This window comes from Schistocerca americana, chromosome 1 (genome assembly GCF_021461395.2).
Source record: "Schistocerca americana isolate TAMUIC-IGC-003095 chromosome 1, iqSchAmer2.1, whole genome shotgun sequence".
In the NCBI taxonomy this organism is placed as follows: Eukaryota; Metazoa; Arthropoda; class Insecta; order Orthoptera; family Acrididae; genus Schistocerca; species Schistocerca americana.
This window is the reverse complement of record NC_060119.1, coordinates 546,339,371-546,358,298: the sequence shown is the minus strand read 5'-3', so window position 1 is coordinate 546,358,298 and position 18,928 is coordinate 546,339,371. Positions and strand designations below refer to the sequence as shown.

Here is an 18,928-nt window from a genome sequence, read left to right as displayed (position 1 = left end):
CGCAGCGTGACAGGTCTGGGATCGAGATGAGTCCACTGCTTTTCCTGTAGTTTGGAGAGTGTTGGATGTGCAGTATTTATTTGGCATTGTCCTGGAGGAGGAGGACCTGTCAAATTGCTTGGTCTCATCTCTAGGTGATGTGCATCTCTCATCTTATTCAACAGCTTGCTGTAGTATGCAGCATTCACTGTGTATAGCTCATGCAAAAACCGGTTGAAAGAACCTTGCCTTGCTTTCACTGGAACACCCTCCCCTTTCCTCCATCACTCCTTACTAGCTTGTTTAGGTTTGGGAATGTAGTGGTGGGCTCACGTATTGTCACAGGTGATGATCCAACCTTCTTTCACAACCTTGCTTAAACCTCTGACAGATGTCCAAACTCCTCAACTTCTGATTTTCAGGCAAAAGGCAAGGGTTCCATCTGGAACATACATTTTACGAACCTGCATGTCATTTTTGATGATCCCTTGACAGGTCCCATAACTTATTCTGACCTGTTCTGCAGTTTCTGATACTCTTGCCCATTGACTGCCTTTAAGAATGTCTCCAACCACATGAATGTTTTCATCTGTAATGCTGGTCCAAATACAGCAATCACCTTGCTGATTTTCCATGCATTCTTTTCCTTTCTTGAACTGCCAGGGAAACACCCACTTCCTTGACAATGTTTGATCACCAAACTGTGCAGTCAATCTCCGAAAAATTTCTGTCACTTCAACTCCTTTTCACAAGCAAGAAATTTTATAATTATGCTTTGAGCAGTGCACCTGTTGCTCCAACATCATGAACATTAGTGACAAAGCTGTTGGAAGTAAGTAATTGTTGGCTCTCCTATCTCCTAACAGCCCCACTCAACAATACTAGAAATGGGGGTGTGGTCATACTAACTGTTGATGCTCATGAACAAGTATCCCTTTTATATTTGATTAGCCCTCATATTAGTATTTTCTGAGACATGGCTGCAGTGTAATAATCACTTACAATTGGTGTTTCAATGCCTAGAGTGTTATAGCATGATAATCAACAGTGACTGTGAATTAACAAAGTGAATTTTTCAGGTTTTGCTGTCTCTCATGCACGCTCTTCTCCCCTGGTTGAGAAGGTGGAAGCTATTCAGCAGATGCTTTTACTGACTGCATTAAAAGGTCTCCGCAGATTCATAGGGATTTTAAACTACTACTACAGGCAATGTTTACCTCATTTGGAGGCAATACAAGAACTGCTCGACAGATTGCTGACTAGAAACAATATGTCTGTCAGCAGGAAAGTTCTGTGGATGAGGAAAGTGGAGCTTACATTTCATGATTTAAAGGTGGCACTAGCTATAGCTTCTTTACTGGCACATCTGGTTCCAGGTGCTTCCCTGCAGTAATGGTGGATGTAAGTCAGGTGGCGGTCAGTGCCAACAAAAATGGAGGGTATCTGGTAGTGTGTTACTTGTCATCTGCTTACCCATCAAACACTGAAGACCCTGGATAGAAGGCAAACATTTCAAGATACTTACTGATCGCAAGCCTCTAACCTTTGTATGTCAACAGATGACTGAGCTCAACCTGCCTTGCCAGTGCAGGCATGCTGAATTCATCATCCAGTTTACTACTGACATAAAACATGTAGCTGGAAAAAACAACACTGTGCAGACTGTCTGTCCTGCAACTGCACAGGATTGAATACGATGGATGGATGGATGGATGGATGGGTATGGTGTTATGGGCGCTCAACAGTGTAGTCTTTAGTGCCCGGATTGAATATGATCAGTTGGATTGACATGATGGCTGGTCAAGGAAAAAGATGCATTCCTTCAACACATTACTGCTAATTGAGAATCAATGGCCTTACAGCTAGAGCACATATCTAGGCAGACCATGCACCAAGGAATTTGGTGCAACATAAGTCATAGGAGGCAACAGCATGTCATCCGTATGTGATGGTGGCATGAGATTTTCATTGTCTACCACAACCTTGCATACCCAAACATCAGAGCTTCTGCCAAGCTTGTTGCTTGGAAGTCATCTGGCTGAGTACGCAGAAGCATTGTTGCACCTGGGCACATGCATGCAAGAGTTACCAACTCAGCAAGATCCCTAGACACACATTCATGCCAGGGGATTGCCCCCCCCCTCCCCCTCCCCACTTACAGCGAGGTAAACTCACATTCATGTTGACATTGTTGGGCCTCTGCCATACTAAAGAGGAATCCTGTTATTCATTTATGATGATTGACCATTCCACGAGATGGCCAGAAGCAGTATCTATTCCCAATATAGCGGCAGAGTCCATGGCTTGAGAATTGGTGCATGAGAATTGGTGCAATCTTGGTTCGGTGTCCCACAAACCATCATGACAGAAAGAGGATGACAATTCGACAAACAGCTTTTTAAGGTATTGCTCCTACTCTGTGAAAGTAGGCACATTTTCAAGACTAGCTATCATCTTGCAAGCATTGAGATGGTAGAGCGAATGCATCACATTTTAAAGGTGGCATTAAAGTGCCACATGGAGGCCTAGTTTGATGCATTATCCTTGGCGCTGCTTGGACTTCGCATAGCGTTTATGAAAGACATACGCTGTTCAACTGAATAGATAATATATGGAAAGTAGTTTCCTTCTCACCTACGCCATTTCCTCCACTGACTGAGGAAGGTTCTGCAGCCTTCATCCACCAACTGTGTTCATCCACGTGCCACCTCATACCACTTAACATAATCATTGTGACAGAAAAATTGAGATACATAAAAATGTACACAGATGAGAGTTTGGCGCATGATCTGAGATGATGCCATCTGACTGCCACACTTTCCCTTATTCGGGACTGTTTCGTGTTGTTATGAGAAGAGGAAACACATTCGTTATCAAGAAAAATGGCAGGCACAATACTATATCAACTGAATGCTTAAAACCAGCATATACAGATTATGCAGCACTGATAACCTTTAGCACTTCACTTTTTCCATCTTTTAATTCACAGGAACTCGCAACACATGCCTCAGAACTGCCACAGGATTTACAGACTCCATTACCTAAAGTAGTGTCACCTCTCAGGCCACCTTTAATTTTCACATGTTCTTACAGGCAACTAAGATTCAAATTTCCTCTCATGAGAGGGGCTCCTGGTTTTGCAATGAGAGAGTTTATTCAGAGGGGTGACCATATCACACAGCTCAAACATTCTACCCAAAGCCATGTGGCACCCCTTGGAACACAATGTAAAAGTGCCTGTGAGTGGTGCTTTTCAGAGTTCATACCTACTCTCTACTTGCTTCACAGTGCTTAGTAATGTGAAAGGGGCCTGCAGTGTTCTGCTTCAGTGGCCAGCTACTATACAGCCAGTCATCTCCCCCCAAACTTCCTCAGGGAACTAGGAAGCAACATGAGGTTTGCACCCATTTGTGCCATGATTAGTTCGTATTTAGTGAGACTGTATTTAACATACATAAAGTTGTATTATACTTTACTTGCTGTGTAAAGGTTTAATATTGGAGATAGGCACAACAAACGGGTGCTTTTCATTTATCATCTCATAAAACTTTTTAAGGATACAAAAACATTTAATACTTTATGCTTCCATCTACAAGAACATCAGCTGTAAGACATTGTGTCTGTTTCCAAGATCTCTAATAATTATCTACATTTAATTGTTACATTATGGCTTCCTTCACTGACAAAAAATATGAAAGGGGAAAAAACAATGCAAAATGTTTCAAGGGACAACGTCTCAGTTTCCTCTTGTCCTACTCTAACCGCTTGACAAAGGATCTGTGCAACTTCTGTTTCTAATCCTCACATCATCAATTCCTCTGCTCTCCATTTTGCTAGATTAAGCAAAACCTTGTCACGAATGCTAGTGTTTCTGTCAACTTCTGTATGCGTCTAATATATTCAGTTTATTCTTACTAGGTAAATGTCTCTTGTTTTTCTTCTGTTTTAGTAGTTGTAATTTCATTTTGGAAATTATTTTACTTACAGTTGAAGAAACAATAAATACAGTTTATACCATATATACATTTCTATTAGTACTGAAATGATTATACCACAAATTGACAAATTTATGAAATACTAGCTTCCCACAAATACATTACTTTTATGTTTAGGTAATTTACAGAAATATGTCCAGTTGAAGAGAAAGAAAGATTTTTATGCTTCCTTCAATTTTTATATTCAGCAGAAGTAAAATATACTCACCGGCCATGCTTAACAAATAGAAACATTTCAACAGTAAAGCAATTAAATGTCTACCATTAATTTTTTCCAGTTACTTGATTACAAACCTTTTCATATGAAAGACGGCCACTTCTTATCTAATATCTTCCTTTAACTGTTTTATTTTCACTTTTTTTAGTTTCATGTTTAGAGTGTGAGATATAGTTGTTGTTCAGTTTAATAAAAATTAATTTCAAAGAAGGTTAATAAATATTTAAATTATAGTCAGCCACAGTTAGAGGGGTGAGAACTTGTACAGGCACAATGTTGGAGGGCTTGCTGAAAATTATTTAGGTATATTCCACCCAATAAATTACCATTAACATAATTCTCTGCAGAAACAATTGTCGAGATCTTAGTTACTGATCGGCATGAACAGGTTTAATGAGAGAAAAAACTTGAAGAAATGTTAAGAGCCTGTGCTCTCCATTTCAGAACTCCATATAAATACTGTTTTTGCTGTGTAGGGACACTAAAGGTATTGTGAAAATAAACACTTGTTTCAGACTTAACTTTCAAGTTTAACATTTCTGTAGAAATAATGTTTTCCTATCTGACAATCAGAAAAGACTCAAAGAATTGGCAACAGAAACTGAGTATTTACAAGAGAACTGTGATACTTTTGGATATAAAAGCAGAGGGATAAATGTGCTAAGAGCTAGCAGTAGTGTGTGATAGGTGAATCATCCAAACAACTACAGAACTTGTCTAGTTCATGTTGTTGAGCGTTAAATGGTTTCATATCTGAATACAGGGAACATTTTGAAATGCATAATATTTAAGGACAAAGTTTATATATGAGTTTTAGAACTGTGAAAAATTATGATTATCCAATGTTTGGAAAACAAAACAGAAGCAGCAGTATATGTCAAGTTTTAAGATAAAGGGTTAGTTTTGTGAGATTAAGAGCACATATGTGAGGATCAAACACAAGAATTAACATAGGCCTTGAAAAATAAACACTGAACAAGGTATATTGAAAAACAAAACATGGATAGTTACCGTCATGAGGGGACTAGAAGATTCCGTAACAACTGCTACTACAAATCGATGGGTGCTGGATTTGTACAGTTGTGCTACACATGACTAATGTACACTTTTCTCTTAATGTACAGGCTGCCACGAGGAGGTGAAGGGACTGTGGTTTCATTGCTGAAACAGACAGTAATCTTCTAGTCACATAATATTTTCCTTACTCACTTATGGCCAATGATCACATGCTGCAGTCGTGAAGCTGTTACATGTTGCATATAGTCTCTACAACACAAACTTCTAATTTTTATGCATCTATGCAAAAAAATGAAAGAATGATGGGAGAAAGCTACACCTATGTCTAAAAAAATATAGTATAATATAAATGGATAGATAAAAAATCTACTCACCAAGTAGCAGCAGGGGAACACACACACACACACACACACACACACACACACACACACACACACACACACAAAATAGGATTTAACTTTTACAAGCTTTTGGGGCCAGTGGCTCCTCCTTTTGGTGGAAGAGTTGAAGGGAAACAAAGTAGGGTGAAGGAAAAGGACTGGAGAGGTTTAGGGAAAGGGGTGCAGTTCAGAAACATCAGCCAGAACTCCAATTTAGGGGAGACTTACCAGACGGGATGAGAAGGTATTTCCTGCTCATCCCGTCTGGAAGTCTCCCATAACCCAGGGTTCTGAGTGACTTTTTTGAACTGTACCCCTTTCCCTAGACCTCAGCAGTCCTTTTCCTTCACCTCTCTTCCTTTCCCTTCAACTCTTCTGCCAGAAGAAGGAGCCACTGGTTCCGGAAGCTTGCATTAGTTAAATCCTTTTGTGTGTGTGTTCCACTGCCACTGCTTGGTGAGTAGATATTTTATCTATCCATATATGTTATATTATAAATAATTGATTATTTTTGTTGTTATAAAAATTTATAGCTAATATGAATTCGTAGGCAGATGACTGTGTAACATAAATGTTACATGTTTTGCCATACTGAAGCAATCTGATACCGAGTACATGAATCGATGGGGAAACTGATGAACTTTATTGCAGTATACTGGGCAGGTCTCATAATGATCTTGTTTTCAAAATAAACTATTTATTCTCCAAAGCTGAGAGAATGCCAGAACTGCAGTGGTAACGCCTACTCATGATATGATGAGCCACACTGTCATGAGGTCCTCACATTATTCGGCGACTATGGCTTGCACAGTTACAGCTCCCTTTATAAGTCAATATAGCCCAATTGTAAAGCCACAGGAGGGTGTTGCATACGCTCCAGCATTCCTTTTTGCTCCAATGTTTTTCCCTTTGTGTGTTCTATCTACATTGCAATACACCAGTTTGAACTTTCTGTTCTCCAGTTGTGAAATTACTTATAAAAAATATTGCTTTAGGGGAAGAGATCATCTTGTAAAGCAAATTTTAAATGTTAGTTCTAAATGTAATGACAGTTCAGATGATGACAGCATTTCTTCTTGTAAAGTTTACAACAAAAGCAACAGTTCTTCTGATGAAATTAGTGATCAAAGTTCAACAAAATTTTCTTATCTACTCTGTACTAATGCATATTAAGTCCTTATACTGTGCACCATAAAACCACAGGTCAGAGTAAGAAAATGTTTGCATACTTTAGTGCTAACACTTGGGGAACAATCATTCCAAATAGTGCAAATCCCAGAATATGTAACAAGAGGAAGGCAGGTGTTACCCTCTACAAGCAAAGTATTGGACTCGTTTTTAAAGGCACTTCTCGTTAACTGAAAGTAATGAGAGACTAACAAAACATTGCACAGTGAGCTCAGTAGAGGAAAATGAAGAGCAACTGCTTCACAATGCAAAAAATGCTGTGTCTGTCTACATTTACTGCAATTTTTGGGGAAAAAGAAAGGGAGAGGGGGGGGGGAGGGGGGGGGGGAGAGAGGGAGAGGGGGGGGGAGGGGGGGGGGAGAGAGAGAGAGAGAGAGAGAGAGAGAGAGAGAGAGAGAGAGAGAGAGAGAGAGAGAGAGAGAGAGAGAGAAAGAGAGAGAGAGACCCACCCAGAATATTATTCTGGACCTATATTGAGTATAAGTGCAAGTTATAATAGAATATTCCATGAATGAGTGTACCATATCTTACTTTATGTATGGGCCAAGAATGAAGATTTTTTTCCTGAAACCCACTACTAATTTGTTGAAACAAGGCTATCAGCACAGTAACGGTAAGAATAACATAGTACACATTTTGTTTCCCGAAAACAAAATAACAATTCTCATTACATGTGTTGTAACTGTGTGACGGAAAAAATAATAAGCTTCTCCACATATTATTGATACTTCAGACCAGAAATGTGGGATTTCAAATACTTAACACACATTACCACAAAAGCCTAAAAGACAAGAAAAGACACAAATACTTAATTAAAATTTGAAATCATATTGGCAATAGACTACAGAAGAAACAGACCAGTTTGAATTAATTTGATCAGCAAGTGAAGAGATGGCTTACAGATTTGACTAAATTTGTGTTACATTTTGACCAGATGCCAAATATGGTAGCCAATCATTTTCACTCACCTTCTGTTGATGACTATTTTTATATCAAATTTGTTTCTCTTTTATTGAGAATTTAAGTTTGATATGCAATAATAAAATAAATTACAACAATAAACAAAACTACTGCTTGCACATAGGAAATAATTAATATACAGAATTTGGAATTTTCCATTTTCTACTAAATGAGCATTCATATTTAAACACTTTCTGTGTGTGTGAATGAAGGATAATCAGAGCTACATATTCTAATCCCATTGTTCAAAATTAAATAAGTCTGAAGGGTCACATCAATAATCCAACAATTTACATGCAATAAATGAGATTCCACTTTTTACAAGATGATTCAACTGATGTATCAAAGGCATCATCATGCAAAATGACACAGAGTTATTGAACTTTCAATATTATTGACATAAATAAACTTCATTATTACCTGCGCCTTCTAATTGAGGCATTTTGTCCTGGCAGTCCAAAGTATCCTCTTGGTATGACCATTCTGGCATTTCCTTGGGCAGGCCGAGATCCACCAGGAGCCATTAAAGTTGTCAAATGTGCTGCATATCCATCTTGCAAAATTGTTGCCAGTGTATGATGCTTTTTTGAAACTTTTCCAACAATGAATATTTGTTTTGGTTTCAAACCAATTGAAGTGTACACACTGATGTCTTTGCTACTACCATATGCTACATGAATCGCAACCCCATGTTCCTGTAAGAGCAAGAGTGTAAATGCAGTTCTGCACTTTTTTTTATAAACACACACACACACACACACACACACACACACACACGCGCGCACACACAGCTGTATTTTCCTGGTTGACTATAATGTAACAGTGCTGAAGCTTGGCTGCTGTGAGGGGTTGTGTATGTTGAACTGGGTGGGGTGGGGAAGAAAGTGTAACTTCAACATTTCATGTCAGTCATAATTTTCACTCTCTTTATAAATAATGTTTAGGCTGTTTTTATTTGTATGCTTTGTCTAAAACAGAACTCCCTGATTTTAAAATTAAATAGCCTCAAAACAAAGATTAATACAAGAATGCAACAAATGTTATGTTTATTGTGAAATCTTTAAGTATTTTATACAGCAGTTTTGAATTAGTGGTTACAAAAACTGCTAAAAGATGGTAGTGTACACTGTATGGCTCATATCAGCACATAGTCTGCAACCATTCTTTGCAATGACATCTCCTCATAGTGGAGAGATTGCGCAAACAAGCAGTGAAATTCGCCATCACATCTGGTAATGTCTCTGCAGAAATGGATTCAATTGCCAAACAGATCAATGATGCAAACTCACCCAGCATGGTGGGGTAGTTCTACAGACAGTGTCTTTCAATGCACTCCACAAAAAGTAGTCACAAGGAATCAGGCTGGGTGAATAGGGAGCCAATTCGTGTCTGAATCAGTAAATTTTGGATAATCCAACACAGTGACTATTCCTGATGTATTCATCAAGAAATCAAAACATCTATTTGGTGTGATGTGGTCGGACCCTATGCTGCAAGGACCACTTAGTGTCTGGTCGATCATCCAACTCTTAGCCAGTCACTACTTACTGAATTTCACATGGACAAAGGGCCAAATAAACCTCTGCTGTACACTGAAACCCTGTGAACCAGATGCAGCCAACGTAAAAGACTCCATTGTTGTGAGAATCTGGCTTTCAAAGTCGGCTGTTTGTCTCACAACAGGCATGAGTTTGACCTGGTGACTTTGCATTTTGAACTGCAACATGTAGATTGTTTCTCAATATTGTAGGTATGCTGAAACACTTCATATCACTCTCTTCTGTAACTATTTGCGTGTATTTTCTCGTATATTGCCAAACAAGCTCAGAAACTGTGGAAGATAATTTCAGGAGTAACCACAGTTGGACATTGGCCAACATTTGCCACCAAATTTTCAGCCACACTAACTGTCTACTCGAATTTGGTGAAGAACTTGTGAATGGTTTTCACACTGGGTCCTTTTGGAACATTAAATCATGTCTGAAACCTGTGCTTTGTTGTAGCAGCACTGTCAAATACTGCAATATTCCGGTACCAGTAACACATGTTGTTCAATGGAATACATGATTTCCACCTTTACTTTCTACGTGGTTAACCTCCTTTCTCCAGTGGAATTCATCACTCTGGGCCTCTGAGTACTATTTACAGACACTATGTATTGTAACTGTAGCTACTACTTTAACATTCCTGTGTAAAATTCTTACAGCTTTCATAGTAAACATTCCATTGTTTCGTTCTTCTATTGATCTTCCTTTTTATATAATTTAATTTTAAAACCAAGGAGTCCTTTGGTAGACACGCTAAATATTAACTTGTAATTTTGTGCTCAATATGGACATATTCTATATATGTATTGTATACTGCAAAATAATACAATGGGTATTTGGAAAATAAGTTCCAATTGACCACAAAATGGAAACCACTATGAAAATAAAAAAAATGTTTTATCTGTGACAGTTAGCTACAACTTCCAGCTATTTATCTACACAGTCACTGCTCTGACTTAGACATTTGTTGTAGTGTTGTAACAGCTTTCCAATACCCTTGTGATAGAAGACAGCTGCCAGTGCTTTCTGCCAATTCTCTACACTGGTCTACAGCTCACTGCCTGTGCCAAAATGTTGTCTTCATAGTCAGCAGTTCATGTGAACAGAGATGAAACTCAGAGGAAGCCAATTATGGGCTGTATTGTGGGTGATTAAACAATTTCTATAAAAAATGCTGCAGGAGCATCTTCATTGTGCCTGCAGACTGCTGCTAGTTAAGTTATGTGGGGTGCATAGCTTCAGGCAAAATTTCTCCTGAGGTCCTCATACTTGGTGGGAGACACTATATTCTAGGCATCTTGACATGCTCACTGGGCACTCAGAACTCAAAAGAGCAACATGATACAATCAATAGATGTACTACAGACACTGGCCAACATCTGTGCAAAGTTTCATTGGATTTTCACTGTGGTTTCTGTAATGACAGAATGAGAACAGTGGAGGCAAGTCCTACACTAGGGAGACAAAAGCATGCCAATGAAAAAGGTGGAAAGGTGGAAGGCACAAAGGATAATGCACCTACGGTTGTTAGCCATCGGATTGCACAGGTCGAAATGCGGATGTGAGACTGAAGTATTTTCAGTCCCAAGGAATTACAGCATCAGATGGAGATTCATTCTGTATTTGAAGGTGAGAGAATACTAATTATCTTGCATGGCATTTAGTAACTGGGAAAAGAGTGATGTGTGAGCTACATAAATGCTGAGGTATGTATGTATAATACTCATAAATGCAGTAATTCCTTCTGTTACCTACAGCCAAAGCACTATTTTAATTAGATTTGTGCAAATGCACTGACAAAAATTTATTATGCATTGTTCATGAATACACTGGTACAATGTAACTGATGTGTGTACCCAATCAGTCACTGATTCAGTTTGTGTCTCTTTGAAAGGATCCTGGTCTGAATCCTAAAATCTACCTTAGTCCTATAACTATAATGAAAGAAAGGCAATTTATTCTAAAAATGATTTTCACAGATCAATAATGTTAGTTGAATTTCTTGAGAAATGATTTACAGACTGAAGGGAAAAAATAGTGTGTTCAAATGGGTTATTGCACAACATTGAAGTAAAATTTCAGGCTTATTAAAAATTTCTATTAATCTGAAAATAGCTTGCATCTGACAGTATTATTCAACAAGTTTAAGATAAATATTTAAATTTTGTTTAGCACTCCATTATTTTCTGTGCAACAAGAGCATATTCATCCATGTGCACTTGTGCTAATAGAGTATCTATGCAAAGAAAGTAGGTCTGCAAGTTTACTTCCACAGTAACTTCAGATGTTGATTTACTCACAACTATCCAGACAATTTTTGTAATCATTAGTGTGATGAAGTAATTATTAGTATCTCACAGTAAAGAGCAAAATTAATATTGTAGTGATGAGTTGATTCCACTAAACAGTTTCCTCACAAAACTTTGGTGAAGAAATTTAATTTATTGAAAAAGTTCATGCCTTTTTATAATGCCATGATTTGATTTTGTTAGTACACTACTCAGTGATGTAATCACCATCTGTGTCTGCTATCATTCAGTTAGGAGTTCTATGCCTCTCTTGTACAACTGTTGTTATTTAATGTTGATGAAATCTGATAACCAGATGCTACAAGAAGTTTCATCATGAAACACTTGTCCCTGAATGTTATTAAAGAGAGGCCTGAAAAAATATAATCATAAGTGGAGTTCAATCTGGTGATTATAGAGAGTGAGGAAACGGCTCCCAACCAAGTTCAGCAATCATACATGACATGATTCCACCAGTATATGGTTGTGCATATCATGAATTAACAACATAGATTTACCAGATCTTTAATTTTCAGTAGCAAAAGGAAGTCATCTTAGCTGTTTGTTATATGCAGCAGCTTTTACAATTACATTTCATGTTAGCAGTTCATGGTGAAGAATGTTGGTTTGGTTCCATCAAATGTACAATAGTTTTTGAGGGTGTGCATAATCCTGCATATGGGGTCTTTCTTTTTTCAGTAGGTGGAGCCATTCTTTCCTGTTCTTTAAATTCACATACAGGCACCATTTCTTGTCAACTGGAGCAAAGTTCCCAAGGAATGGCTTGTGCCAATTACATAAAAGACCAGCAAGGAAAAACATATCATTATTTATGGATTTTCGTTGGTGTCACTTAACACATGTGGTTTCCATATACCCAAGTTTTGTATCTTACCAATGAATGCAAAAGGCTCACAATGATTGTGTTATCACATTCCGTAATTTGTGATAGTCTGCAAATTGTTTGGTGAGCATTACTGTAAAACAACAGATTTGGGAGATTTTTATCAAAATGAGGTGGTTTTCTGGAATGCAGTTCATCACACAAGTTGAGTTTTTCTTTTCAGAAATGAGAGAGTTCCCACCAAAAGCTTCACCCCTACAGGCCACAAATTATTCTTAAGGCTCCAGCAGCACTAGATCTTAGATTAAATTCTAAGGGTAAAATGTGTTGAAATTTTTCATTTTTATCTACTTGACATTCCATACTGATTAACCCCAAAAAAGATGAAAAATGAGCTGTTAACAACATACAAGCTCCTGTTCATAACAGCCAAACTCCTAAATGAAGAAAAACAACTGAATAACAAAGAATGAAACTTTGACAATGTGGTGGTGTCAGGCCAATAAGTAATAGTAAGGACTTACACAAAGACTCAATATTTACTAAAATTTTGAGTTTAATGATTACAATTGTCTTGTATACTAAAATATATGTCTAATTTGGACCAGCAAACATTCTATTACCTTACAATAATTAGTACTAATTCCTTTGCATGACTCAACAAAAAAAACTATGAAACTAAACATTTTTCTGTGAAGTAATTATGATGTGTTTCGGAAATGAGTAAATAAATACTCATCTGATTGCCTAAGCAAAAGATTGGTAATACTATCACCATCAAATTTTAGTTAAATAGGAACACAAGAGAGTGAATGTTACAAATGAGGTCAGGGTGGGGAGTTGGAGGAGAAAGATGGCTGAGGGCTAGGAGTGAGAGGAGTCAAGTGTAAAAGATAGGAGTGTGGCACTGGTGAACTTGGCCCTGGCACATGATGGGGTAATTACATGTGACACACACTGATGTGGAGGAGTAGACTGGGAGAGGAAGACATTAGAGAGTAAGAGGGAGGCTCTGTACAGGAGAGGGAGCAGAGTGAGTGAACGGGAAAGGGAAAGGGCTACAGATCAGTTTGCAATAAGGGCTAATGGAGACTGAGGTCAGGAGGACTGAGATCAGCACGTGTTGCACTTACCAGTCTATGAAAAGTTCACATAACCTTTACCTGAATTAAGTTTCTCAGATACATTGTCTTGTGACCCAGTGGATCTGTAGAAAAGCCATCAGCAAACGAAAGGAGACCATGGGGAAAATTGTGTTGTGACAGCCATGAGACCACTTTCTGCTGCTGCATGTCTGGTCTGCCTGTTATGTACACTATCAAATAACCCAGTTCTTGCCAGTGCCTGCCAAACAGAAATCTAAAGTTATAATAGTACAATTCAACATTTTGAATGTTAGAAATGGACTATAATTTTAACAATGCACATGTGTTAATAGTTGTATTGTATTGTATCTTAACCGGGGGCCTAGAAACGATGGAGGGGCTCTGTCCCCATCACAGCTGCAGTGGTCCACAACCCCATGACGACTACCGCAGTCCACTTCACCCTTTCGTCGCCCCACACTGAACGATTCTATCAGTGTCATGAGAGAAAGAAACCAAATTCCACATGCCATCATAATACTAAATATTGAAGCTTCAAATAACACTACTAGATTTGCAACAATTTCAATCCACATCTTCACATCATCATCATCATGCACCAAATGTTTCTAGCTCCAGTACCTATGAGTCAGCTTCTGCCCTATGCACCCGCAACCCCTCCATCGCACATTCCTAGCCTGCAAACCTGCTGCCTCCCTCCGAGCCACTAGCTACCCTTCCCTGCCCCTCCTCCAGCTTCCCATCTCTTTCTCCTTATACCCACCATAAGCAAAAGGCACCACCATCCCATCCCAGTCCACCTGCTGAACTGCATCTTGGTTTTGTATGTCCAGCTGGCGTAATGTTGGCACACAGGTTTGTTTGTTTGTGTGTGTGTGTATGCATTTTTTTGTTATATGTTGCTGGCATCTCTAATTCTGAGGTGAAATCCATGAAGAGCAAACATATAGTGGTTCCACTTTGGCTAATTTCTACTATCTGTAATGTATTACGAGTACACCTTGATATTTAAGCCCTCAGTATACAGATGACACACACATTTTCCATGTGTGTTATCTTTCAAGGAACACCTATTTATAACCTATTTAATTCAAGTTAGCAATTTTTTCCACTTTACAGTAAGCATGAAAGTAATAATTAAATGAATTCACTCAGTACTCGAGAGAAAATGGAATGATGAAAATTTTTACATATATATATATATATCTCTCTCTCTCTCTCTCTCTCTCTCTCTCTCTCTCTCATATATATATCACACACACACACACACACACACACACACACACACACACACACACACACACACACAGTGGCAAAAGTACATTGAATACCAATATTAAATTACAACAAAGTTCTTCTGTACCTCACAACATCTACGGCACCTGCTCTGACTTTTGGATCACGACCAGTCACAGACATACTTGCAGTGAAGGAACCATCTATACTGAAGACAACGAACTCTGTTTTAGGTGGAACAACAGCCATGTAGAAGTCCACTGATGTGTGATCACCTCTGAAACAGTTATAAGCACCTGTAAATATTGCAGCATGAATACAGAAGTGATATAACAACAATTAAACTAAAATATTCAAAGGTACAACCACCTAATGCACATTTTACTCTGCAGTAGAGTACGAACAGTTTTGAAACTTACTAGAAGATTAAAACCATGTGCTGAATTGCAACTCACACCCTGAATCCTTTGTAGGTCCAAGTCTGGCACGCAGTTCTAACCTGTCAGAATGTTTCACACAATGACTTTTTCTTCAGTTACTTTCTTCAGAATCTCAAGCTAGATTCTGCATGCAGCATATCATTTGAAGCTGGCGGGTATAAAAATCAGTCTTTTCCACAGGTAACATTGTCGTTACACCAGCTTCTTTAGCAACTTTTTCTCTTGCTGCTTTTTTGTGTTTCTATCAAGAAAGTCATTAAATAAACAGCTAAAGAAATGGAGTGTCACAGAAAAAGCTCTTTTTACCTATATCTTGCTTTTTCCATGAAAGTTTACTAATATCTAACTGAAGTTAGCCTGTAGCTAATTTATCTTATTATATCAGCATGTTTAAAAAATATGTTCACATCTTTGCAGGAAGAATTACAAGGAATTGAAGGTAAGCATCTAAAGAAGTTTTGAAAAACAGATATTATGTCACAAAGAAGCACAGTCCATGATCAATAGTTATTATAAAATAATTATGACGAGTCTTGAATACAGGCATTCAGTAACTGAGCAGTTGCTGCTGCTATAGCTATCTTCAGATCTTATCTTGACATAGGATGTCTCTGGTTCAAACCTTCACGCATTACTATTATAATTAAATATTTCAAGTGTGAAGATGCTTACAGTAACTGAAATTTGTCTCTAATTGCTTGCTTGTCATCAAGGCTGTTAAGCAACTTTTATCTAGAGAAAAGCAAAAAATTCCAGCTTTCTGCAACACGCAAGAATGAATGAAACAGATAATGTGTGGTAGGATGTTATGCCTTTAAAATAAGGATTATTCAAAGATATCAGGAAAAAAGATTAATTATAATGTATATTAGTACAACTTCCAATAATATAATGAAAGCATTCACAGCCAATGTGTCCCTCTGTTAAGACTCTCGGACCAAGAGCTGTAGTTGATGCATAGAAACTATTCACAGAAGAGAGCTTCAATGAAAAAACTGGTGGTTAGGGCAAATAAAATATGATAGGCAGGCTACTTGCAAAAAGGAGCTGAATTACTTATAGCCTACTTTTAAGGAAAATGGTTACTCTAATGAGGAGGTGGAATGAGTACTGCAGCCAAAAAGAAAGATTTCCAGGACTAATAAACAACAACAACAGTTGCCCATGAGGAAAGTTTGCTTCCCCTTTACAAACAAGATTAATGACAGTTTTGGATAAGTCAGCTGTAGTGAGTTGCATACAGGTGCAGAAATGACCAAATTTCATGAAACTAAGTTTTAGCCATGACGATGCATTAAAATGTGCAGAATAACAGAAAGGAAGAGATATTTGAAAAATAAAATACAGGTGTAACAATTGCACATACCTGAAGATGGGGACATGACACTAGAGAATAATGTTATTTATCGAACACTTGTTTCAGCTTGAAAGTTTTAACAGAAGTCTAACTAATCAACCTACCAACCAATCAGTCAACCTACCAACTTATCCTCTTTCACTTACTGAACAGGTTTCAAGTGAAGTGGAAAGAAATGAATGGGTTTTTAATGTAAGTATGTGGCTGGTCCTCCAAAAGTTAATGCACAGTAGTTAACCAAGGAAAATACGTGTGTGTTTTGTACTTACTTTACAAATACAATGTATCTTATCAAATGCCACCAAAATTTTATTGCAGGTCAAATTTTTTAAATAATAATCACTGCTTAGACACTTTAAATTTTGTCATATAAATTCAATAAGTTAAATCTGACAACCTCTCAAGTAGGTAAGAGTATCTCACAAGCCTAAAAACTACTACATGTTTATGTGGTCAAATGGCTGCTGCAAGAGTTTCAATAGTCTGTTATCATAATAAAGAAATGCACTGGTACATTTGAAGTAGTATGACTGCTGGGAATTTGTTATTCATTTCAGTACACTCCATGAAATTGCAGCAGGAATCAGCTTCCACACTGTGCAGTTCCAGTTAAGTAGTATTTACATTTTGTTATATTTTTGTGGCATTTGTTGTGTTAAATACTCTCTGTGATCATAGTTCGATCATAACAACATTCCAGTGATACAGTGTGGACCTCAACATGAATGTGAATATACAGAAAGAGATTGAATTATCACTGAAAATGAATTATTTTCATACAATGACTGACATAGCAAACCAGTTTACATTAGATGGCAGCTCCCAGCAAGGTATTCCAGCTTAAACACATCGTTAAAAAGAAATAAAAATTAGCAATATGGTGTAAGCAGGATCAACATGGTCACACATTTTGAGGAAGGTGGTGTCTTACAGGGCCTTCAAGTTTTGTAACCATTAATTGTTTGATGTGTCATGTTCAGAGACATTTGAAGTTCTTCAGCATCTTTCATATTCTGTTCTTACTTTATATCACTTTTTAAACATAGCATCCTCGGTGAAGTACCTCCACTGTTATCTGTCACGCATTTTTTTCCACTTCATACTTTTCCTGATTTAGAATTAGTTCACAAAAAGGCCCGCTTAGTTCTAAATGTTCAAAATTTATCTGCAACTATTTTATGCTGCTATTGGCACCGTCCAATTTGATGCTTATTCTGTGGTTAACACTCCGAACTCTTATCTACATGGACAAAGTATTATTTACCAAGTCAAAAAGTGCTGGAAAAATCAAAAAAATAAAGGAAAGTGTGAAAAATTTTCAATTAATAAATATGGTAGAGGAAATCTGTGATTACCACAATCACCATAAGCACTAAGAACTATTATTACTGCTATAACCACAAAATTACAGAGTATGAAAACATTAAACAAACCTAACAACCATTTTTACTGGGTACATTCCATAGCCAAGGGCTTTGTCATCAGGAATGGTGTATGTCACCCGTCCAGTCTTGTCAGTAACTTCTGTAGCTATCAATGTCCACTCTCCAGCACGCACATCTTTCATTATATGAATGTCCACCTTTTCACCTTAAAAGGAAAACTTGTGTGAATAATTATTATAAACAAGTAAATAAAGCTATAAACAAACAGAGGGTGCTAAGAAGTAGTTTCTCACATGACTGGTACTCCCAGTCAAGCCATTTTGAAAAGTAAACATGATAATTTGAAACACAGAATGTAAACCAGAAGCAGTAAATATACAACTAAGGAAATAAAATGAATAAGATTTTTTTCCATTGCATTATTTAGTTCAGATTCCATATATCTTAGTAGATGAGTCTTTGGGATGTGAAAAATATCAAATGTATGCATTTTATAGTGTGATATAAAAATGATGTGGATATGAAATATTAACAACAGATTTAAGAGGGTGAGTCAATAGATAAGCCACAAATGTCAAAATATTGCACACAGTTATAAATTTCCTGTTGGTCTATTTGTAGGAGGAAACAGCATGTCAGCCGGAAGAGATTCAGTATACATTACTCTGCAGTCAATAGTTAGTGAACTGCAGCCAGTGTAAGATGGTAGGTTTGCCACAGGAAAGTACTTGACTAAAACAGCCTGCAGTTGTGCTTTTGTTTTGGGCTAAGGGACTGTCCATAAATGTGGATATCTTTTTCAAAGTGGATACAGAAATAGCCAAAAAGATTGGAAATAATTGTAAACAATGAGATGTTGTTCACTCTATGGAGTTTCCCAGTAATCCCACATTATAATGTGGGGAATGATCCATAAAGATTGTCAAATAACAATCTATGACAAGTTGTACATCCTACGTTGCATGTGCAGAATTGTGCACAACGTTAAT

At 37.5% G+C, this 18,928-nt stretch overlaps 1 protein-coding gene across 1 annotated transcript in view; it reads right to left on the bottom strand.

The window, feature by feature from the left end:
* Positions 1–18,928, bottom strand: part of LOC124605827 (protein retinal degeneration B) — a 575,027-nt gene that overhangs the window by 5,930 nt on the left and 550,169 nt on the right. The window contains exons 21-25 of the mRNA XM_047137749.1: positions 17,988–18,144; positions 14,885–15,034; positions 13,579–13,759; positions 8,157–8,431; positions 5,203–5,352 (exon numbers count right to left, since the gene is read on the bottom strand). Coding sequence (XP_046993705.1) covers positions 5,277–5,352; positions 8,157–8,431; positions 13,579–13,759; positions 14,885–15,034; positions 17,988–18,144 — 839 coding nt within the window. The 3' untranslated portion in view covers positions 5,203–5,276. The remainder of the gene's footprint in view (positions 1–5,202; positions 5,353–8,156; positions 8,432–13,578; positions 13,760–14,884; positions 15,035–17,987; positions 18,145–18,928) is intronic.